General features: G+C 46.7%; 1 protein-coding gene across 8 annotated transcripts in view; it reads left to right on the plus strand.

Annotated features, from left to right (window-relative positions):
- Nucleotides 1-24,922, plus strand: part of RTTN (rotatin) — a 186,965-nt gene that overhangs the window by 84,644 nt on the left and 77,399 nt on the right. For all 8 annotated transcript variants that reach the window (XM_053250104.1, XM_053250107.1, XM_053250106.1 and 5 more), the window contains 5 exons: nt 1,250-1,394; nt 3,789-3,943; nt 5,203-5,422; nt 21,577-21,705; nt 23,286-23,393. In XM_053250104.1, the coding sequence (XP_053106079.1) occupies nt 1,250-1,394; nt 3,789-3,943; nt 5,203-5,422; nt 21,577-21,705; nt 23,286-23,393 (757 nt within the window). The remainder of the gene's footprint in view (nt 1-1,249; nt 1,395-3,788; nt 3,944-5,202; nt 5,423-21,576; nt 21,706-23,285; nt 23,394-24,922) is intronic.

Raw genomic sequence — 24,922 nt, forward strand, 5'->3', positions numbered from 1 at the left:
GATCTGGATGTGATCCGTTGTATTCATAAGTCCCTCCCAGCCGGCCCCGCTGCAGAATGCCTGGACTAGTGGATGCTGGTGTGCGGATCGTCATTTATATGGCGGTCTGCGAGAAATCTGAAGGAGAGGCGCCCCAACCGTCGATTCTAACGGAAGCTGCAAGGCACGTGCAGACGGGCGGGGCGCAAAGAGGAGCTAGCTAGTCAGCCCGGGAGGTCCCTGCGCAGGCGCAGAAACCCAGTTCTTATGAATACAACGGATCACATCCAGATCATAAGTTACAGGTAAGCAACCTGTTTTACTCCTCTGGAGTGGAATGTTAAATTATTGTGGGTTCTGGGGCCTGAAAAAGTTGGAGGGCATCTAATGTAACCAGTGGGACCACTTGGGAGTAGGATGTCCTAGTGTGTAAAACACTCATGACTCTGGATGAAGGTTAAAGCAGCAGGCCCATCTGTGTTTAGCAGGAGAAAGAGAATATTCCAACCCATAGTTTGGACTGAGGCTGAAATTGGATATCAGAGAGCCCACATGGCTGTCTCTTTCCTCCTTTCCTTGCCCTCTCTCCTAATGTCTGTTTGTACAAAATGCATGAAATCATTCAACTGAAAAGTTTCCTCTCCTCTTATCCAACTTGATTGTATGTGTGTCTCCTTCACTCTCATTCTCAGCCTATTCAAAGTCTTAATGTAGATAATCTGTGCTTAATTTCCTGTAATATCTTGGTGGGAGGATGAGTGATTTTAGCTTCCACTGAACAGCCCCACCATATGGTAAAGGGAAACACGGGGAGGGTATTGGGATGTCCACGAAGGCATCAATATGGGTGTGCTATGGGAACCTCCCCACCCCTTCCTTTAATCACATAGGCTGGGAAGTATTGTCTACTCTGAACCGACCCCAAATGAATCATTACAGTTGCACAGACTTGGAGTTTCAAGCCTGCTGAGTAGAATGAGAGCCAGCGTGGTGTAGTGTTTAGAGTGCTGGACTAGGACCAGGGAGACCCGAGTTCAAATCCCCATTCAGCCATGATACTAGCTGGGTGACTCTGGGCCAGTCACTTCTCTCTCAGCCTAACCTACTTCACAGGGTTGTGAAAGAGAAACTTAAGTATGTAGTATACCGCTCTGGGCTTCTTGGAGGAAGAGCGGGCTATAAATGTAATAATAAAAATAATAAGAATGAAAAATGTCAGACAAATTACAGGCTTAGTTACAATATGGAGGTATTTAAATTTATACTTTAGGTTTCTCCAGGTGCTTCCCGCTTCTTCAGAAGATGAAAAACTCCTGGCTGATGTTCTGTGTTTTCTGAACAAGTTACTTAAGGAACAAAAGAATACTTCAGAGGTAGAACACCTTAAGTGGATCGTGGATGTAGTGTTGAAGCAGGTAAGATCCTTTTCAGCAACTACATTTTAACAGGATTTATTTTTGCTGAAGGGCTAGAACTTTGGCTTTGCCCACTGACTACTTTCCAAATGACCTGAGGGGTAGACAAAAGCCTATAAGCCCTTTTCTCTAATATCAACAGGATCTTGCATCTTTATTTTTTTAAAAAATAACTTTTTATTCAGTTTTTCACAACATAAGATATACACACACACACACGCACACACACAAAAATAAAAAAGGGGGGAAGAAAGAAAGAAAACCACACAAAAAAAGACAAGAGGACTTCCATCTCATCATTAGAACAAGTATCAGTTACAATACCCAAGTCTTGCCTGTAATTTAATCGTTCTCCCCTGTTAAATCGTACGAAAGTCAGCTCTAGGGCATTTAAAAAACATTCTTGTTACCACTCAAAAGCCTGATAGAAATCTTTTTTATAATATATTTTAGGTAAATAAGAAGAGAGTGTCCCACTCTGTTTTAAATGCTTCAAATTTATTTCTTAATAATGCTGTTAGCTTTGCCATTTCTGCCAACTCTTAACACTTTGAGTATCCAATCCTCTTTACTCGGGCAATGGATGTCTTTCCATTTGTATGCAAATGTCAATCTTGCTGCTGTTGTCAGATTCATAAGGAGGATCCAGTAAAAAGGCTCTTGCATCTTTAAACATTCATTGTTATCTTCTCTAGGAGTAGAAATAAATGTAGGAGGGAGGAATGGGAAGATGGATGGATAGATGGATAGAGCACCTCAGATGTTCATTCCCATTTTAGGGATATGCATGAACTGAGGTTTGTGCACAGGTTCGGGGGTGGGGGTGGGGAGTGGCAAGCCGGTCCTTTAAAAGGGAGTAGAACAAGTCCTTGTCTGCTCTCTGCCACTGCATGCAGCTTTCTGCATGCGATGGTCTCCCCCCAAGAACCCGCGCACAGCTCTGGCACACACATGGTCAGCATGGTGCTCAGTTTGTGCACATCCTGTCCCATTTACCTGTGTCTTGATTGCAGGAGTGAGCAGCTGAGCGAATCTGATCAAACTATTGGACTGTATAACCCTGTGCTGTCTACTCTCACTGGCAATGGCAGTGGTAAAACACTTGCTTTAAATACATAAGATCCCAGGTTTAGTCTTTGGCATCTCAGGTTGGGCTGGGAAAGACCCCCTTCGGACAGCTACTATCTGCCAGTGTAGACAGTACTGACCTAGACGGACTATTCATCTGACATGGTATAATGCAGGTTCATACCAAATCCCTCCAAAGTCTCAGGCAGAAGTTTTTCCCAACCTTGATACCTATTAATTGTAGACATCAAGGGGTGAATCTGGAGTGTAAGGAGTGTGATCTATAACTGCACTATTATGCTTTTCTGTGATCAGTCAGGGAAAAGGTCTGTCAAAGCTTCCCTTGCTATTTGCGTAGCAGGAGGAAGTGGAGAAGAAATCCTCTGAACCCCAGCTTGGGAAAATGTCACTGAGTTACATATTGGAGGCCAGGTGGAGACCTTTGGGAGCTGGGACTGGATTTGGCCCTTGGGCCAGCAGTTGCCTATCACTAATATAAGGCTTTCCTTCAGTCATTTGGTTTGTTATGTAGTAAAGCCAACCATGAACAGAGGATATGTGACTACTAATGTGGGTTGAATAGCGGTGAAGTAGCCAAGTTTGTGGGATAGTGAAAACCCACACTGTTTGCAAAGTTCCAAAGAGGGTGTATGGGCCAAAAGGGCAAATGTAAGAGGTTCAATGTAAGTTCAAAGTGAGACAATTACTTCATGTATACGAATGGGGTCTGAACTGGTGGTGGGTAACAAAGATATCTTGGGGCCATGGTGGAAAGCACAATGAAATTGTCAGTATAGTGTGCAACAGCCATGAAAAAGCCAGACAAGTTGCATGCTGGGGACTCTGATTTTATTTATTTATTTATTTATTTATTTATTTATTTATTTATTTAAAGATTGAAAATAAAACTACTAGTATCATAATGCTCACCATAAATCTATGGCACATCCACCTTTGGAACATTGCGTGCAATTCTCTGAGGGAGATAGGAGGGCATTCATTATCCTTTGAGAAACCCCTCCCATGTAGACCAGTAGGCAGCGCAACTCACTCTAGAACAGGGTTTCTCAACGTGTAGGCCCCCAGATGTTATTGGACTTCAACTCCCATAATCCCCAGCCCCAGTGGCCTTTGGTTGGGAATTATGGGAGTTGAAGTCCAATTACATCTGGGGACCCACACATTGAGAAACCCTGCTCTAGAACAACTGATATTTTCCTTACATATTTTCCATAAGAGGTTGGGAATTGCAACAAGTTGCTCTCTACTGATGATGTTTCACTGATCTTTTTTTTTTCCACCTCCCCCCTCCCCGCCCCTCTAAAGAATCCAAAGTCTTTACTAGATCTTGTGGTTCAACCAGAATCCCAGGCACAAGATGAAATGGATGACATAAAAACTGCTGTCAGACAACAACTGCAGAAAGAATTGATTGCCTTCTTTAATACACTTCTGCTCAACTTCATGTCAGTTACTGACAGGTATAGCATAAATGAGTTTTCCTTATAATTCAGCTTGTGGCAATAGAACAGTAGAATAGAATAGATTATTTATTGCTAAATAGTATGGGTTAGAGTTTTAAAAATCAAGTCATGGTCATGCTGTATAGAATGCAATTTCCAGCACACATTTGGCTTGCTTCTCCAGAATATTGTGAACAAAAGCTTTTTTTTCACTGGAATATTACTAGGCATTTGTTCACTGGAATGTTACTAGGCGTTCTTGTGGAGAAATTTTAATCATGTGAGCAGAATGCAGAAAAGATGAGGTTTCTGTTGATAAGGAATAGTATCTCATGTACTTCCCCATGTTGCTGTAAGATTAGTTGCGCAATCTGTCCTTTATGGGAGATTGTCAACCGCTACTGATCTTCTTATTGAAGAACTCTTAAACTGATAATTCATTGTTGTTGTTGGTTGTTCGATTTCTATACCGCCCTTCCAAAAATGGCTCGGGGTGCTTTACACAAAGAAATAATAAATAAACAAAGAAGATGGATCCCTGTCCCCAAAGGGCTCACAATCTAAAAAGCAACATCAGATAGACACCAGCAACAGTCATTGGAGGTACAGTGCTGGGGGTGGATAGGGTCAGTTACTCTCCCCCTGCTAAATAAAGCTCTGAGCGTAATATATACATTTGATCACAACTGTATTGGCTTAAAGATTGCAGTCAGGACATTGTCTGGAGACTAAAGACTGGACACTGGGGCCCATACCCACCACTCTTGGAAGGGAGAGACCCACCAGTGTGCAGATAATCAGTTAAGCATGATTTGATTGAGTGTTGCATGGTAAAGAGGTTAATCTGCATCCCATCCCTCTCCTCCACCCCTCAGCAGTGGGCTGGTCACTTCAAAATGGGGATTTGTCTGTGATTAATCATTACTATGTGACTGCATCAGGGATGCAGTTTGGGGTTGCAGTGGAGAAGAATGGGTTGAATCCTTCTCTAATTTTTTCACTTCTTATTTCTGTTTATCTTAGTAAGTCTCCTCAGTTGTTGTGATGTCTATATTGTATCCAAATACTTGGCAGTGTTTTCCTAGAATAATGTAGGTGCCATTGTTCCATAAGCCGCAGTGTACCTACTTTCCTATGCTCCCTCTTTTCTTGTAGCACACTAAGCTTGATTCACTATTCTAACTCATAGGAATTGTAGATGTAAATGATCGGTATTGCTACCTAGTATATGAATTTGTTTATATGCTTGAACCATCGATCTTGTATGTTTGCTACAGGAAAGATCTAGAACTCACTGGCTATTTCCGAACAGAGCTAGCTCTGAGACTTTTGCAATATTTACGTGTAACAGATGCCCCTCACTTCTATGGATTACCCTCTTTGGAAAGAACATTAAGAGGAATGGTTCATGTCACTGCACTTCCAGGCTGGAGTTCATACTCCGTTACAATGGAGCCATTCAAAATTTGTAAGAAATATTTAGCAGGGCTCCTTGAGGTGAGTAAGTTAGGAATATTTGTTGTAATGGAAAGCAAAATGCTAAAAAAAAATTTTTTTTTAAACATAACTGAAATAGAGTTGTGTTTTTAATACTGTAAGAGGTGATACTTACTAATGTATCTTTTAGTTATACAGCATTTTATGTCTCTTACTTTAGGGAAGCACACTTATTATTGTAATTGTAGAAAATGCACTCTTTGTATGGTAGTGGGCAACTTAGGTTTATTTCATTAAAACACAACTGTTTATATGTGAAGATTGTTTCTTGTTCTCTGATCTGAGTGGGTCAAGCAAGGCAGGCTAGCGGCACAAGCTCTAAAAGCTGTTGAACCAGCAGAAGGCTGGTGCTGATTGAGGGCTTACATATCTGGTTAGAGTCCCACCCTTTTTTGATTCTGTACTCCAGGGATTCTCAATGTTGGGTCCCCAGATGTTATTGGACTTCAACTCCCATAATCCCCAACCAAAGGCCGCTGGGGCTGGGGATTATGGGAGTTGAAGTCCAATAACATCTGGGGACCCAACATTGAGAATCCCTGCTCTAGACTCGCAGAGATTCTCAACGTGTGGGTCCCCAGATGTAATTGGACTTCAACTCCCATAATTCCCAACCAAAGGCCACTGGAGCTGGGGATTATGGGAGTTGACATCCAATAACATCTGGGGACCCACACGTTGAGAAACCCTGCTCTACTCCCAAAGGAGGCATCCAAGCTCGCCTTTCTCGTCACAAGTAGGCCTCTTGGGAAGGTGGCCCTGAGCAGCCAGATGAGCACAGCCGTCAGAGCTGGAGTTCTGGCCTGGTGTGGTGTCACCTCGTCTCTGAGGAATGCATCACTTCCGCTCAGCTCCCACTTCCTGAGGGGGCTCTGAGGAAGAGGCAGGGGCGCACTGGTTCAGCATTGCTCCGTCTAAGGGGCAGCCAGCCTTCACTACCCCAGACCTAGAGGGTATGAAGGGTGGCTGTCGAGCCCAGGGATCCAGCCTGAGGTGAGCTCCTCCAAATTAGTGTCCAAGTGAACTTTGTCGTGTTGTCCAATTGCACTTGGACACAGTTGCCCTGAATGGCAGAAATGACCGTAGAGCAAGAAAAACCGTGAGCAGCTCAAAAAAATTTATGTGGAGCCGACTCTGGCTCAGGGTCCATTTGCCTTGGGTTTGTCGACTCTGGCAGTAATTGGCCTTGCTGCTGTGCTGTCATTGTCATGGGATGTTCAAATACATCCTACCTGCTCAGGAGATGAAACTGTGAGCAGAGTATTTGGAAACAAATCAGCTTCTGGGAGCGAAACTGAATGCCAGGTGGCTCTTCCCTCTCTAACTTGCCCCAAGACCCTAAGTATTACCATATTACTCCTGTGTTGAAAGAACGACACTGGCTGCCGGTATGTTCCCGGGCAAAATACAAGGTGCTAGTTATTACCTATAAAGCCCTAAACAGCGTAGGCCCTTGGTATTTAAGAGAACGTCTTCTTCACCATGAGCCCTACCTCCTGTTAAGATCATCTGGAGAGGTTCATCTGCGGTTGCCACCAACTTGTTTGGCAGCTACTCGGGGATGGGCCTTCTCAATTGCTGCCCCTGGACTTTGGCATGTGCTCCCTGTTGAAATAAGAGCCTCCCCATATCTGGCAATTTTTAAAAAAGGTGCTGAAGACATTTATTCACCCAGGCTTTTAATTAGATTTATGGTTTTACATTTTTAGTGTTGGTGTTAAATGATTTTGATGTTTAAATGATTTTAATTGTTTGGTTTAGTTTTGATTTTAATTGTTTGGTTTTTTTGTTTTGATGTAAACTTCCCTGAGCCATTTTTGGAAGGGCGGTATGTAAACAAAATAAATAAGTACAAGAAGTGGCAAGAGGCTCCAGGATGTGGAAGAGCTGGAGTATAGTGTTACCCAAACCCCTGTATTTTACAAGTGCACCTAGTTTGTGTGTCCTGGGATGGCTTTTCGCCAGACACTACTTCAGTTTTGGGGGAATTACTCAGATGCTGGGGGAGCTTCTCCCTTCTGCAGGGTGAGAAAGATTCTGTCTACTAAAGCTATCTCAGAATACTAGCACCTACAACCAAACTGACAAGAGCACCACATATGACTTAAAGAACTTTGATCCAGATAGCAAAGTACTGAAGTAGTGTGTCTCTGGGGAGACAGTCAAGAGACCAGGACTTTTCCAAAGAGAGCAAATACAGCAATTAAGCAATGAATAATGGACTTGAAATAAAATGGTGGGCTGTCTCAAACAGAGAGGGTGAAAGGAGGATTATGGAGAGTGCATATCAGTTGACAATGGTGGTAAGCAAATGCAGAAGTGAGAGAAACGTTGTTAAAAGCAGGATATCGATATTCATATTGGTAGGGTGCTAAGATGTTGCCTATTGTGTCCCCCCCCCCCAATTGAGTAAAGGGGGAAGAGTAGACCCCAGCTGGAGGTGGGACTCCATAACATGGTAAGGCCTTCATCAGGCTGGACTAATGTCCTTGGGTGCCTAGCTAGCACCTACTCTAAAGACATCTGGTGAGCACAAGATCAAGAAGATCTGGATTGTGATCCATTGTATCCATAAGAACTGGGTTTCTGCGCCTGCGCAGGGACCTCCCGGGCTGACTAGCTAGCTCCTCTTTGCGCCCCGCCCGTCTGCACGTGCCTTGCAGCTTCCGTTAGAATCGACGGTTGGGGCGCCTCTCCTTCAGTTTTCTCTTGACCGCCAAAGCGCTTACACCTCTTGGCTGTTGCTCCTCAATTATTATCAAAACTTTTGACTTCGGACTGTTTGACTATTCTCTACTGAGCGGATTAATTGGTTTGACTTCAGAACGAACAACGGACTTGATTTGGGACTCTGATTCTAACTTCGAAGTTTGTACAGGACGGTTTTGACTCGGAACGGTGAACGGACTTGATTACGGACTCTGCTTTGTTTGTTCCTAAGATTGTTTACTGAATTTGACTCGGAACGGCATTTGGACAATGGAAGCTAAGAAGACATTCAAACGATGTGAAAAGTGTCGAGCAAAGTTGCCTTCGACTGATTATCACGACGCCTGTTTGATGTGCCTAGGAGAGAATCATAACACGGCGGCATGTAAGATATGCTGCTCGTTTTCAAAACAAACTAGGCAAAATAGAGCTCTCAGGCTTCGAGCTGCGTTATACGAGGAGGCACTTCGGCCGCCAACTCCTCGTCCGTCGGCGTCGATGAGTTCCGGTTCAACATCGGGAGCTTCGATGTCGAAGGAGTCCGGTGCGTCAAGCTCCCCGGGATTGGGTTCCAGTGGGTCTGCTGATAAGCAGTCTAAAACCACTGTTGACACTCTGTTTAAGAAACCAAAGGAGGTTTCCAAAAAACGGAAGCATAAGGATAGAGATCGTCATGCTTCTGAGAGGGAAGGTCGCCATCGTGAGGAGTCTCGACATCGAACTCCCTCACCGACGGCAGCACAGATTTACGACGTGGACTCGGCTGAGTCCCCTACAGCCTCGACGTCGACACCTCCGGTATCGACGGTCAGGATGGTCTCGGCTTCGACATCGACGTTAGTCTCGACGTCGACACCAGCGCCGACATCGAGATTGGACCAAGGCAGTCTGGGACAGGCGTCGACATTGGAATCGACATCGACGTCGATATCGGCGTCGAGACATTTGCAAGTCTCGGCATCGGAGCCTCCCATAACTGCCCAGGCGGTGTATGCCATTCCTCCGTCGGCGTCCACGGTGCCGGAGCAGATATTGAATGTGAACACTGCTCCTTCATCGGTGTTGACGGCTTCGACATTGAGGAGGATTCCTCATCTTTTGTCACCGGCATTGACGCCGGCACAGTCCCCCTCGACGCCAAGGACTCCGAGTCTGGCTACACACGGGGACGGACTTAGAGAACTGCTGGAGTCGAGTTCGAGTACACCCTCGGGTGCGACGTTTCGCGGCTTCCTGTCGACAGGCTTAGACGAGGGTCCTGGAGGTGGAGAGCTGGCTGATCTGCCTCATGTTGCCTCACTGACACCAGCAGTGGTCCAGGATCCAAGAACCGATGTCGGGTGCTCTACAATGCTGCAGCCAACTCATTCCTGCGGTTTCCGCCATGGGGTGCCGGATGATTATGCAGAGTTCTTGCGTTGGAAAGCGGCACAGGTAGAAATGCAACCAGTGCAAGGGCTGCGGAATTTTGTGCAGGCTGGACAACTTGCTCAGCCGCTGCTGCAGTCAGAGCATGCGGACCATCAGGGGCCGTCTGTGAACTTGCCTATACAAACACCATTGGTGCAAGTTCAAACCTACATTCCAGAGAATTCACAATTACCTGTGGTCCAGACGAGGATGCCAGAAAAACCTGCTGGGAAAAGAAAGAGGAAAGCAACACCTCCTCCTTCTGAACCATCATCTTCACCCTCTGATGACAGTGAGGACGATGAGTCGGGACCAGCCTCTGACAGAGATGATATCAGTCGTAGGTCTGACCCCCCTTCGGATGTGCCACCAAAACTATCCACCTCGCCAACTGAGGAATTGAAAGCTTACCACATCCTCATAAGGGACATCGCTGAAGCCCTGGGCATGGACGTAAGCTCTCCGGATGCGGACGTTGCTGACCCGGTCTATAATATGATGAAGCGGTCTAAGACTTCGCATCCTGTTGCCCTCACCATGATTCCTGGGATAGACAAGGCTGCGAAGGTGGCATGGGACTCAGTGGGGGTCGGGGCTCCGACTTCCAAGCGCATTGAAAATTTGTATAGGGTGACTGAAGGAGAGAACTCTTACCTGTTACGTCATCCTATACCGAACTCCTTGGTTGTCAGTTGCGCTTCATCCACCAAGAGTGGACACCGTCATTCCACACCTGCTGACAAAGAGGGGAGGAAAATGGACGTTATGGGTCGAAAGATCTATAGCACCTCCAGTTTAGCAATTCGTATTGCTAATTATGCGGCGTGTATGGCACGCTATAACCATTTACTTTGGGATGCGCTCTTACAGGATTCATCCTCTTTGTCTCCGGAGGACTTCCAATGGAGATTTAATGATGTGTACGAAAGAACAACGGCAATAACGCGCCAACAACTGAGCGCATTTAAACACTTGTCGGAGACGGAATCGAGAGCAATGGTGACGGCAGTGAGCTTGCGCAGGCATGCGTGGCTTCGCTCAGCAACCCTGCAGGCAGACATGAAGGAGAAAGTCGAGTCCTTGCCATTTGACGGCAAAGGTTTATTCCATGAGGACACGGACACGTCAATGGAGACGTTAAAAAAATCTAAATTCACTGCCCGCACCTTTATGGTGCCTTCGAGCGGTTCCAGCTCAACCGCAAGGAGCCGCACTTATTATCAGAGAAAGAGTGATCGGTATCGGGACCGCAAAGAATACCGAAGACAATTCAGACCTTACCAACGCGGTAAGGGCTTTAACCAAAAACAAAAAGGAAAAACAGCTCGTCAAGGCGACAAGGACGCTTCCAGCAAGAGCTTTTGACGGGACTGTTCGTCCACTGCATCAGTTTTGCAGCAGCCAATTAAGTCCAACGCTACAATCCAGGACCCACTACATCGGCCCTGTAGTTGCCAGGATCAACATCAAACTGGCAAGCCGTGCGCCAGCATGGCACAACATAACATCCGACCGGTGGGTACTGAGAATAGTGCAGACTGGATATGCGTTGGAGTTCGAGACAAGGCCTCCCTTCTCTGGACTGGTCTATACGCCGGCCACGGAGGTGTTGCGGGAGGAGGTCAAGGTGCTGCTGGAGAAACAGGCGATCACGCGGGTGCAATGGGCGAACAGACTGACCGGCTACTATTCCCGGTATTTTCAGATACCAAAGAGAGACGGTGGAATAAGAGCCATAATGGACCTGAGGGGGCTCAACCTCTTCATTCTGACCAGGAAATTCAGGATGGTGACGCTGCAGGGAATTCTGCCTCTGCTGGTGAACGAACAGTGGGCAGTTACTCTGGATCTCAAGGACGCTTATTTTCATATCGGGATACAGGAGAGTCACCGCAAGTTCCTCCGGTTTACAGTAGGGGCACAGATCTATCAATATGTGGTGCTTCCATTTGGACTTTCTACTGCGCCCAGAGTGTTCACAAAGGTGATGGCAGTGGTTGTAGCCCACCTGCGAACTCAGGGCTTGAGGCTGTATCCGTATTTAGACGATTGGCTCGTGGTGAGCCACGACAGGAGTTTACTGACCCGCCAAGTGCAGATGCTGCTAGCCTTGTTGGAGTGCCTCGGCATCAATGTGAATTGGAAGAAGTCGAGACTCGAACCCATGACTCGAGTGAACTTCATCGGAGCAGTGCTGGACTTGAAATTGGCCAGGGCGTTCTTACCTGCGGAAAGAATTACCCAAATGCACGAACTCATACGTCACTTTCAGAGGACTCCACGGCAGCCAGCGGTTCGAATCCAGCGGATGTTGGGTTTGATGGCATCATGCACCGCAACGGTGTCACACACGCGCCTCCGCATGCGCACATTGCAGCATTGGTTTCTCCACAACTTCCGACCCAATGTGGATGGCCAGAATATGCACTTGACACTACCACAACATGTCCTCGCCAGCCTGGGGTGGTGGCTAGACATGGACAATTTGGGCAAAGGAGTCGAGTTTGTGTCCAAGGAGCCCACCTCCCGGATAACGACAGATGCCTCGATGGCGGGCTGGGGTGCGCATTGCGCCAGCGTATGCGTGCAGGGGACATGGACCCAGTTGCAGAGACTTCAGCATATAAATTACTTGGAGCTATTGGCTGTGTTTCAGGGCCTAAGGGCATTCGAACCTATGATAAGGGGACGGTCAGTACAGCTGGAGTTGGACAACACGACGGCGATTGCCTACCTCAACCATCAAGGGGGGACAGTGTCACTGTCTCTTTGCCTACTTGCGAGAAAAATATGGGACTGGTGCATTCAACATTCAATTCACCCAGTGGCAATACATATAAAGGGTGTAGACAACTGCTTGGCCGACAGGCTCAGCAGGGACATCAGTTTCAACCAAAGACACGAGTGGGAAATCAACCCGATGTATCTCGACAGGGTGTTCGAGATCTGGGGGGTCCCATCGATAGACTTATTTGCCACGGTTGCCAACAAAAAGTGTGCCAATTATTGTTCGCGTGCGGGCATAGGCCAGGGATCCCTGGGGGATGCTTTTCAACGGGCCTGGAAGACGGGGCTGTTATATCTTTTTCCCCCGCTGCCGTTAATGGGCCGTGTGGTTGCGCAGATATTGCGGGACCAAACGAAATGCATACTTCTGGCCCCATGGTGGCCACGCCAGCCGTGGTTTGCCACACTTCTGGGAATGTCTCATTCAGTGTTCCACAAGTTCCCCAGGGCTCCAAACCTGTTGCAAAGAGAACACGGAAAGGTGTTACACCCCGAGGTGCACTCTCTCAAGCTGACCGCTTGGAGAATCAACTATTAAACAACATCTTACTAAACAGTAGGCGTGCGTCGACAAGACGCAGTTATGCCTGCAAGTGGAACCGCTTCAAGAGTTATATGAGGGGGAAGAGTGTCACGCCATTGCGTGCGACCCCTCGGGATGTGCTACGTTACCTGACATCGCTCAAACTGAGTGGATTGGCGAATGTCTCCATTAAGCTGCATTTGGCTGCAATCTCGTCAAAGCACAGGGGATGGGATGGGTCCACGGTTTTCTCCCACCCGGAATGTAAGCGTTTCCTGAAAGGTGTAAATAACCTTTACCCTCCTGTGCGCAGCCCAATGGAGCAGTGGAGTCTGTCTTTAGTACTCTCCGCCCTAACGGAGGCACCCTTTGAGCCACTGGCGACTATTCCGCTAAAGTTTCTGACTTTGAAGGTGGCATTCTTGGTAGCCATTACATCGGCTAAGAGAGTGAGCGAGATGACGGCCCTGCGGATGGATAGACCCTACACTCAATTCTATCCACACAAGGTTGTGATGCGTCTCGATCCGAGATTCCTGCCAAAGGTGGTAACAGATTTCCACTTAAATCAAGACATAGTGCTGCCAACTTTTTTCAGTAGTCCAGAGACAGACTTAGAGAAGGCCCTCCACACGTTGGACGTGCGTAGATCACTCCTATACTATTTGGAGAGAACTCATGGCTTTAGGAAGAGTAAAAAGCTTTTTCTCTCCTTCCGGGGGCGTAGCAAGGGCCGTCCAATCTCTCGCCAGAGACTTGCTCACTGGCTAGTGGAACTGATTTTCCTCGCCTATAAAAGCCAGAAGATAACACCGCCAAAGACGGTTCGGGCTCACTCTACTAGGGCCTACGCAACGTCTGCGGCACATCTGTCAGGCATTAAAATGGCAGATGTCTGCCTGGCGGCGACATGGTCATCGCATCTACCATTCGTGAAGCATTATGCTTTGGATCTGCGGATGGCTAGGGAGGCGAATTTTGGAAGATCAGTGTTGAAACGTGTGTTGGCATAGCTGGGGGTCATCTGCACCCGCCTCCTTATGGGGTAGCTTGCTAAACACCCAGTTCTTATGGATACAATGGATCACAATCCAGATAAACAGGTTGCTTACCTGTAACTTATGATCTGGATGTGATCCGTTGTATTCATAAGTCCCTCCCAGCCGGCCCCGCTGCAGAATGCCTGGACTAGTGGATGCTGGTGTGCGGATCGTCATTTATATGGCGGTCTGCGAGAAATCTGAAGGAGAGGCGCCCCAACCGTCGATTCTAACGGAAGCTGCAAGGCACGTGCAGACGGGCGGGGCGCAAAGAGGAGCTAGCTAGTCAGCCCGGGAGGTCCCTGCGCAGGCGCAGAAACCCAGTTCTTATGAATACAACGGATCACATCCAGATCATAAGTTACAGGTAAGCAACCTGTTTTTTAAGTGAGCCTGGTGCACAACACATGGCAACCAGCTGAGTTCCAAAGTGTAGGGTAGCTGGGGTGTGATGCTGGGGCACTCTTCTGGGAGCCCCCAGAGAAGCTGAGTCAACATGTATGCCAGCAGCATGCTCTCAAAAGAAAGCTGTGTCTGTGTGTGTGCGTGCACGCGTGCACACAAGAGAGAGCGAGAGCGATTTGGTCAAAACAAAGACCAAAATAACAGGAGGAGCTCCTGAAGAGGCTCTCTAGGTAGCGAAAAGGCAGAAATGATTGTGCTAATTCCTAAGTGAGGAATCATAAGGGATGAATGGATGAAGTGGTTCTAGCTGGTAAGAAACTGAAGTAAACAGTGTCCTTGATAAGTCATTCAAACAGGCACAAAGTTTGTTCCCTGCTGCTGAAAGAGGACATCTCATGGGTTTTACTCCCTCTGCTGCTCCAGAGGCAGGACTAAGCAAATTAGCTTTGGAAAAAAGGTTAAACAAGCCTAATAACCCTCCCAGTTCCGATAGTCCTGCATGTGCTCCAGATACAGCCTTTTGTCCTCTTTCCTAAAAGCCTTTTCTTTCACATTCTTTCTCTAACTCTTTCTAAAAATTTCGCTTCTATCCTCTTCATTGCTTATTTTTTAAAAAAGTCTTTTTCACTTAAGTCTCTCCCTCTCTCTCGTCAGCAGCAACGATGCAAGGGGGGTCCTTGATTTGGAATGTTTTTGTGCCAAGCAGTGCGATTTTTCTCCCCCAGAGACCCCACCCCCAGCAGTGTGCACAGAGTATCACAAGGCCCCCATCACCTGCCACCCCAGCCACAGAACACTTGCAAGATGTGTGGGAAGGCCTGTCCAGCCTCCCACCAGTAGGTTGCAAGGTGCGACATGCTCAGGAAGGTAATATGCCCCATATCCACCCAGCAGGCACAGGCTGCGCTGTAATCGCCATGGAAGTCACAGTCCCGATCCCAGCGCCGCCATTGCTCCCACCTTACTCTAGGATCATCTGGCCAGCCAGGAATTTATTGACCCCATCTGCAGGCCTTGATCAAGGCCACAAGTGCCGCAAGGAGTCCCCTCTTGCCCCCCCCCCCGGGCAACATGGGCCTCTGCAGTCAGAAGGAAGGGAGATGTGCAGGCCCAGCCACCTCCAGTAGGCCACAGAAAAAAGGTGAGAAAACTGGGGCACTTCAGATCGTGCAGGGGTGGGGCCTAGAACCCCTTTATCGGCGGCTTAGTCACAGCCTGACAAGCAGGGACCAAGTAGATCTGCCTCATTGAACCCCCACCTGTGCCAATTGATCTTACTAAGGATCCCCCTCCTGCCCCCCCTTCAGATGCCTTAAATACAGTGCCACCAGCATGGCAGGCCTGGTTTCAGACTATACTAAACAAGTCTCTGAAACATTCCAGGGCAGCAAAGGGGTCAAGGTGTAAAAAGCAAAGGAGGGATACCTCTTCCTCATCCTCAGAAAGCCCCATCCCACAAAAAAAATATATAAGAAAAGCAAAGGTAAAGGCAAATCTTAAAAAAAAATAGGTGTTTCTCCCCTCATTTCTCTGAGATTTCAGGATATGAGTCACCCGATCTACATGTTCCCCTTGGGCAAGCGCCACAAGCCCTGATAATGTTGGGACGGCCCCTCTTCCAGAGCATCTTCTCCCAGGGGACCCCACTATTCTAGGGGTCCAGGATCTCGAAGATGAAACTAAATGGGAAGGAGAATGGTCAGACCAACATACTACATCCTTTCCCACCTCTGAGATTGTTTATACCATATGATTTTGCCTCTCTACTGATTCACATGCTGGATTTTCAGCTGGGCTCCTGTCAAGAGGACCAAGCCAGTTCCAAGAGAGCAGTTGTATTTCCTAAACATAAAACCAGGGACAAAAATTTTCATTTCCTAGAATTTTTCATTGACCTAGAGAAATGGGAATGGGCATCACCTGCTATATCCAGGAAGCCTAGTACAGTGGCTTATAGGTTTTACAGTTTCTCAGAAGAAAGCCTAGACCTCCTAAAAGTGCTTCCCACTGATGGACCAGTCAGTAATGGCCTGGGTGCAATGCTCCCAAAAGCTGGTGACACCCTTCTCCCCCGAGATCCATCAGAGAAAAAGATAGTCTTCCTTCAGGAGGGCCCATGAAGCCTTATCTCTGGCTATCTGCTCCTCTACAGCAGCCTCCATCTCAAGGGCTTCTCTTGTGGGTTGATGACCTAATTCAAAACTCACCAGAAGACTCGGTACACCTCAAACTATGTAAAAAATGCAGAAGGCCCAGGCCTTCATGGTCGATGCCACAATGGACTTAGTTTGCTTTGCAGCCAGGTCTACCACTTCATCTATAATGGCCAGGTGTTCCCTTTTGGTTAAAACAGTAGCAAGTAGATGCCACATCTTGCTCCAACTTGGTGGCGGTACCTTACATTGGTAGGTATGAGCTACCTACGTAGGGTCCAAGTTGTTCTATGAGGACGCCTTAAATGACCTACTCATTGGAACCAAAGGTAAAAAGGAAGACCCTCCCTTCAACTCAGAAGGACTTCTGCAGGTAGAATAACAGGCCTTCTTGGTCCTTTTGGAACACATTTAGACCAACTGATGGAAAACCTACTCAGCTATGTCAACCCATAATGGGACAGGTGAAAGCAGCCAGACAGCGGTCCTGACTCATGGCCGCTCCTGGTGGGCGGGGGCGCTTAACACAATTCTTTCATGCTTGGGATCTCTCCACCAGCGACAGATGGGTTCTGCAGGCCATCCAGCACAGATAAAGAATAGAGTACACCACCCTGCCCCCATATAGGTTCTTACTGACCCCGTGCTCACAAATCAAACATGCAGGCCTCCTTCGGGTCATCCAATTTCTGGAAGCTGTTGGAGTGATAGAGCCAGTTCCTCTTCAACAAGGCAGAGTAGTTGTACTCTATTGTCTTCACTATGCCCAAGAAGGACGGCTCCCTCCAACTGGTCCTGAACATCAAGTTCCTCAACAAATTCATCCAACAACTTTCAAAATGGAGACCCTGATGTCTATTGCAGAATCCCACCACCATCTGGACCACCTAGCCTCCATAGATGTGACAGAGGCCTATCTGCAGATTCCAATTCATCCAGATAGTCACCCTTTTCTCCACTTCAAATATGCAGGCAGGCACTACCAATACAAAGCTTTACCTTTTGGCCTGTCATCAGCACCCAGGGTGTTCATGAAGGTAATGGCACCCCTAGTAGCATACCTCAAGCTCCAAGGCATTCAGATCTTTGCCTTTGTTGACGATCTACTCCTCAGAGCACCAGATCTTCCTTCAGCCCAATAAGAAGTAGCCTGTCCTGCAAGAGTTGTCCAACTATGGTTTTCTAGTCAATCAGGCAAAGAATAGACTCTCTCAGAAACCACACCACCTGGAGGTAGTAATAGACACTTCCTTGGACAGGCTCATCCTACACATGGAACAAATCCAAAAGATCCATGTCACAATTTATTCAATCTCCACAGGCAACAGGTTACCTCTCCTATCTCTGCCCCACTTCCTGAGATTAATGGTAGCATTATACCTCCTGGAGTCGGAGGGCTAGTCGGAGAGGGCACGCCCTCAACTCCTGTCTGAGGCTTCCAGCGGCATCTGGTGGGCCACTGTGTGAAACAGGATGCTGGACTTTGGCCTGATCCATCAGGGCTGTTCTTATGTTCTTATGAGGTGATAGACTGGGCCGGGTTCCACCTATGTCCACTACAGTGGTTCCTGCTCCCTTATCAAAATGCAATAGTGCAAAAATTTCAATCTTACCTGAAACATTTTCTCAGAGGCACCATGCTTCTGTCACCATCTACAGTACACAGTTTCCCAACCTGGAATCTCCACACTGCTCTCTAAGCACTACAGGACCCCCTGTTCAAACCTCTAAATTGAATCCACTTTTATCCTACAAGCTCATGTTAGTAACATATCATAGGAAGCTACCTTATACCGAGAGATGCCAGGGAGGGAACTTGGAACCTTCTGCATGCAAGCATGCAGATGCTCTTCCCAGAGTGCCCCCATCCCCTAAAGGGAATATCTTGTAGTCTCCCATTCAAAAGCAAACCAGGGTGGACCCTGCTTAGCAAAGGGGACAATTCATGCTTGCTACCACAAGACTAGGTCTCTCCCCATGAGAGAGAGCGAGAGAGTGCCACTTTTCCTGGCTCTCCACCAGAAAGGTGTCAGAGCTGAAGGCTCTATCAGTCAACAAACATTTATGCATATTCTCACCTGACTCAGTCCAAATGATTCCTGATCCATCTTTCATCCTGAAAGTGCCATCAGTTTTTCACAGGTCCCAGGATGTTCTGCCTTCTTTCTGCCCCAGGCTTTCTTGCCTGTTGGAGCAAGCATAACGCAAGCTAGAAGTCAGACAATGCAAAGTACTGCATGCCTACATGCAAAGTACTGAGACCTGCTGAGCATCAGACATGCTATTTGTGCCATATCTTTCTATTTCCATGAGCCAAAAAGTTTGTAAAGCCACAATGACAAAATGGATCAAAGCCTGCATATCCCTTGCATATGTCATGCTGAAGATAGCTACGCCCAGTGTTCTCTCTAAATGTTTTCATCCATGTGCAGAATGTGTTTTGTTCTGGGTGGGAGTATCAAGGCAGTGTGTTCACACATGCATTCAGAATGAGGCCTTCCTGATTCAACCTGAGCAGGATCTAAAATTAACTGAGCGGACATAAAAAAACTTTTGAGTGCACACACTCCTGGGTTCATCAGGTGTGGCATGTTACACAAGATGTCTTCTTTCAGCAGCAGCGAACAGAGCATTGGTTACTTCCCGTGAAGGCTTCTTCCTGTTGTTGGATATGAGGACATCTTGGCACGCACACTTGGGCTGTCTGGGTCTTCTGCAGGGACTGCCTTTTTTCTATGCTTACTGTTCTTTGTTACTGTTCCTAACTAATTTTTCTCTTTATCTCAACTTGGCTGTTCAGAACTGGGAGGGATTAGTCTCCTCAGCCTATTTAATCTTTTCGCCCAAGGCTAATTTGCATAGTCCTGCCTCTGGTGCAGCAGAGGGAATATAACCCACGAGATGTCCTCATATCCAGCAGCAGGAAGAAGCCTTCATGGGAAGTGACCAGTGCTCCGATCTGACTTGATTGCATTTGGATTTAGTTGGCAATATGTCTGGACTTCTGTATAATTGAGACTCTTGTGTAGGCAAATGCTAATACTCGAAGTGACTAGGAGGTCCCCCCACCCCCGCCGCTGTATTCTACATGTTAATAAGAAATGCATGTTTTTATGGTCAAGCACTCAAACATCTATTGTCCTGGGGTTTCCCACCACCATTCCCTCTAAGGGGAATGCGCATGCACACCCCTCAAGCCTCCAGCTCAGCGAGCCCAACTTGCCACTCACTTCTGCGGCTGCTGCTCCCCTCCGCCGCCTTTCTCCATCGCCCCTTGATTCCACCTCCCCAGTATGCTGCTCGGGCTCTTGTGAAGGAGAGAATCATTTCCTCTGAGTCTCGTCTACTGCTGCCACCATGTGGGATCGAGTGGCGGGCAGGCAGAGAGGGTGGGAGGGTTTCCCCCCTCCCCACCAACCACTCGATCTCATGTGGCAGCAGCAGCAGCAAACGGGACTCGGAGGGAGACTATTCCCTCCTTCACAAGTAGTGGGCAGGGGGAGGCGGAGTGGGGTAGGTGAAGGAGGGAGGAGGATGGGAGGAGGCAGCCCACCCACTGCCCAGCAGCCTAAGGTGACCAGCAAAATGTGAGCTGGGGGTGGGGGGATTTTAAAAAGTCTGTGTGTGTGTGCGTGCGAGAGAGAGAGAGAGAGAGAGAGAGAGAGAGAGAGAGAGAGAGATGGATGTGCACACACTGCCTTGATACTGGCCAAAACAGAACTCTTAGCACTCGCTGATAATAAAAATTCGAGGGAACACTGTTGTCTTCCACACTTCTCCATATGTGACAGAGGTGGTTAGACTGTGGACAGGCAAGGGAGCTTGGGTCGAAGAAAACAAATGTATAGAATTGTGAGCAAAAATAATCTAACCAGTTTGGGGTCATTTTGGGCATGATGCCAGCCTCAACACACAATCAGGATGGTGGTTCACAATCAATGATGTTCTCCAGTGATGAACCAAATGAGCCAAGTTGGGCAAGGGTCAAGAGAACATGTGGCAGGATGCACAGTCCAAAGTAACTTGTCCATATCCTCAGGAGTCACAAACAGAAAGTGATCCAATCTGATCCCATAAGATGAGTTGCTGGACACCTCCCTAGTAGACTCTGCAATAAATGTGGAATCCAGTTTGGCCCAAATATGAGAGATTTTATCCGCAAAGAAACCATTAAAAGTATCACAGCGGGTGATTGAAGATTCCAATTTTGGGTTCAAGGGGGAGGGGGTGAATTTGCAGAAGCAATGTGGGCATAAAAGAATGAGAGCACTGCCAGAGCATAGATTTTCAAATGTGCTCTGTGTTGTAATCTGTCAGATATGTGTTGAGTCTTCCTCCACTTGTGCTCTAGTTGTCTACCTTGCTGTATATCACAGATATAAAAAGATTAATCAACCTCTACATCCTATATCTGTACACAAGTCCAACCACAAAGGACAATCCAGACTTTAAAATTATTGAAAGTGTAAATTGCACGATACAGTATGAGAGTGCATGATGAAATGAAACCCCGTTTCTTCCTCTCTGCTTCACAGCCATCAAATCTTTTGCAGAAGTATCTAAATCTACATTTATTATGAGAAGTAATAACGGAACAGGCGTAGTATTTTCCCACTAAACGTATGCAATGCACTCCACATAAGCTAGCAACAGCTTTGTGGTTTACCATGCTAGAACACTAAATACTTCATTAGGTTTGTGTTTTGAGGTGCCTGTTATTGACTGCAATATTAGCAGATTTAGGCAATAGATTTTTGGATGATGTTGCTGTTTCCATCTTGGTTCTTCTGGTTTTTTTTAAAGAATGGAGTCTTGTTCAAAGGTGAGAAAAACCTGGAGTGCTACCAGTCCAGATGAAGCAGGAAAGATGACAGAACACAGATTGCATGAGATAAATATTCTGTGTGTGTGTGTGTGTGTGTGTGTGTGTGAGAGAGAGAGAGAGAGAGAGAGAATGAATGAACGAACCACACAGGAAAATTATATGTAGCAAAACTGACAGTTTGTAATCTTTGTGGGGATCAGCAGCTCACATCTGCAGTTCAATTTATATATTGTGTCAAAGTATAGCTTGTGATAAAGCTGTCATGTCAGGGCTCATCAGTTTGTTTGTTTTTGAAATTTCAGGTCATCTCATCTTTTTATGTCGAGTGGGGAGGAAACGCCATGTCTTTCATGGGGAAAGGTGTCACAAAGAGCACCATACTTTGTTTGCTTCATTTGTCCCATGAAATGATGGCCCAGGCCTCAAACTTGGTAAGAGAACTAACACCTGTCCTTGTGATCAGAATGGCTTACGCCTGGGGTTCTCATACTTGGGTCCTGTGTTCCCTGTAACAAGGATTCCCAGATGTTGTTGACTACAACTCCCAATATTTCCCAGTTGCAATGGCCATTGGCTGAGGATTATGGGAGTTGTAGTCAACAAAATCTGGGAATTCCTGTTGCAAGGAACACTGCTTGGGTCCCCAGAGGCTGTTGGAGTATGGTTCCCATCATTTCCAGACACAATGACCAAAGACCATTGATAGCGATAGTAGTACAACAACATCTGGGGTCCCAAATTTGAGGCTTAAACTATAAGGCACACAGTTGCTGACAGCTTCAGTTTGGTGTCACATGTTTGCACCACAACTACACGGTGGTGATAGTAGATGGCGTTTCAGCACGTGCATTTCTTTCTTGTTGGGATCCTGGGTAAATAAATTCTGGATGTTTGGGTAACATTAAAATGAGCGCTGCCATCAAAGTATTGTTTAGTCGGGGTTCACATAAGAAAATAAGTGTGTTCAGGGAACAAAAATTCAGCTGGAATAATTGTAGTCACTTCTAGGTTTGAACATGGTGCTGCAGTGGTAGTCCAGGGTCATGAAGAATTTTATAGAGCAGCCAAGAAGGCTGCTGCTAAAATAGTTTCTCCTGGACAGTTCTATTCTCAGTGACTAAAACTGAGCTTTCTTTTTAGGTCTGATTGGCTGGCAGTTCAGCTTCTTCTGTTATCACATGTGTGATGAAACCCTTTGGTTGATATATCTGGATCCAAGCTAGGGCTTGGAGTAAAGTCTATGAGGATTTATTTCTTTTGGGTTACCTGTACCAGTCTATCATGGTACTATACTATAGGAGGAGAGATATTAAGGGATTTAAGATGAGGCAGGCAGTACAGCAGTATGATTTGGGGATGGTCTTGTTAGTAAAGGTTGCCACAAATCTTCCAAAATAAAATCCCACTATTCAGTTCCAAAGCTCTTGCCTGTACAGGCTGTGCTTCAAGGATCCTAGCCCTTGTCTAAGCTGGATGACCCACTCTTCCCCAGAGAGAGTGGGGCTGGAGCATCTGACCTTTTTAGACTCTTGTGATAGTGCAGAATCCCCCACCCCCACCCCCACCCCCCATCGCTGTGGCCTACATGATGTCTTGGCATTAAATTGTATATCTAGCCTAATCTGATTGGCAACAACCCTTAACCATAGCAGGCTAAATGATTACTGGTGAATATTCACGTGACTTAGGCAGGTTTTAAAATTAGTTGTTGAGTTACTAGTTAGACTACAATGTAGAATTTTCACATTAAAGGGCTGAGTGTTGAGGGAAATTTTATGTTTACCTCTTACGTTGCTATTATTACCAGAACATGTGTGGTTTGTGCCATTGTGGTGCCTTTCTATCTTTGGGTTTGGGACAGCTGTCCTACTATACTGTAGCAAAGACAGCAGGATTGTGCATGTATCTGTGCTCAAAATACACATTTTATTCTAAATGCTAGAATAAAAATGGAAATAGCTTGTATTGGTTGAGGATTCATTTTTATTTTTCAAAAACCTCTTGTCTTTAGGACTGGGTATCTCTCTGGTTCTTGCCATATGATAACAGTGAAGAACAAGTTCCTTCTCATCAAGGCTTGGCTTGGCTGATTCCATTATGGGTAGACAGAGACCCAGAGGTCAGTAAAATTGTTAACTATATAATTGTTTCTTTATACAACATAACCTCATTTTTTGGTGGGTTCTCCTATTGTGGTTTCTGCTATTTTCATTTGGGTCATAGGGACCTGGTTTCCATCATTGCTGGGGTGAAAATAGGCTATTCCATCTATTCTCGATTCCTGTGCATCTAGAAATAACTTCTGGTGGCATTTCTGACCTGGAAGGAGGCAGTGTGAAGCCATTTTATGATGCTTTTTTCTGCAAAAAATCAGGTGACTTTGGGGTGGGGGGCATTGCTGGAGAGCAAGGTAATGTGCTGGACTCCTCTTATTTAGGCTACCTGTCCCCTGCTCCCCCCCCCCGCATTTTTGGCAACTTTTGTGTGCTTGGGAACCTAACCCCCAAATTCCCTTACGGTTAAAGTTCCTTTATTCACGGGTTTCGTTCTTGCAGTTGTAGGCAAGAACGGGACCCCTGCGAAAAACAAGGACCTTCTGTACTTCCAGTATTACAAATCTGATGTGCAAATGATTTTGCACAATTTCAAGTATGTTAAGTGTATATTTCTTGTTTGTGTAAACTGGTTTTGGAGCCTTGTTGGCTGAAGAGCTGTGTCCAGTTCTGGGCTTTGCAGTTTAAGGAAGAATGATGTAGACAGATTGGAATGGGTTTAGAGGAGGGCAACAAAGATGGTTGGGAGTTTGAAAAAGAGGCCCTATGAGAAAAGATTGAAAGAACTGGGTGTGTTTTAGGCTGGAGAAGAGAAAATTGAGGGGTCATCCATCGTGCCCTACCACACAATCCACTTTGGTGTCCCTAGCGAACAATAGGTTGTTTTAGAGTTTCCCCATTGTTCCCTACGGCTGGGACACTTGAAAGGTTCGAATTCAAATTCAAATTCCTGAAGGGTAGAAGTAGAAAAAGACTTTTCCTTTGCTAGCCTTGTTACTGCTGGAGTATGTTTCATAGACCCTGCCTTGCCTTATGTCCAACCCTCTTCCTGCACCTGCTTTCTCAGATGGGTGAGATTGTCTTGCACCTCCAGCAAGAAAAGCTGCATTAGGAAGTTGACACCAAGAAATAGGGATGCGCTGAAACGTGATTCGGGCATTGGAATTGTGGGCACATCCCTTTTAAAAATGAGGGCTTACACAGTCCCTTTAAAGTGGAGGAGAGCAGGTCCATCCCTTCTCCTCCTCCTATGGCCACCATTGACATAATCCCATGCTCCCCCAGCTATACCTGCTTGCTGGTTGGGCATCTCCCAGCTGCCCCTGCACAACGCTGACACACACATGACCTCCGTGCATGTCATGTGTGTGCAGGCATCACACGGGGGCAGCTGGGAGATGCCCCGCCGGTGCACAGACATAGCTGCGGGGAGTGCTGGGATTACGGCAGTGGGAGCCATCAGAGGAGGAGCAGTTATGGACCTGCTCTCCTCTGCTTCTAAAGGGGTTATATGAGCCCTCATTTTTAAAGGGATGTGCCAATGATTCAGACACCCGAATCTGGTTTTGGCGCATCCCTATCAAGAAACTCTAAA

The sequence above is a fragment of the Hemicordylus capensis genome, chromosome 4, assembly GCF_027244095.1.
Source record: "Hemicordylus capensis ecotype Gifberg chromosome 4, rHemCap1.1.pri, whole genome shotgun sequence".
NCBI classification, from domain to species: domain Eukaryota; kingdom Metazoa; phylum Chordata; class Lepidosauria; order Squamata; family Cordylidae; genus Hemicordylus; species Hemicordylus capensis.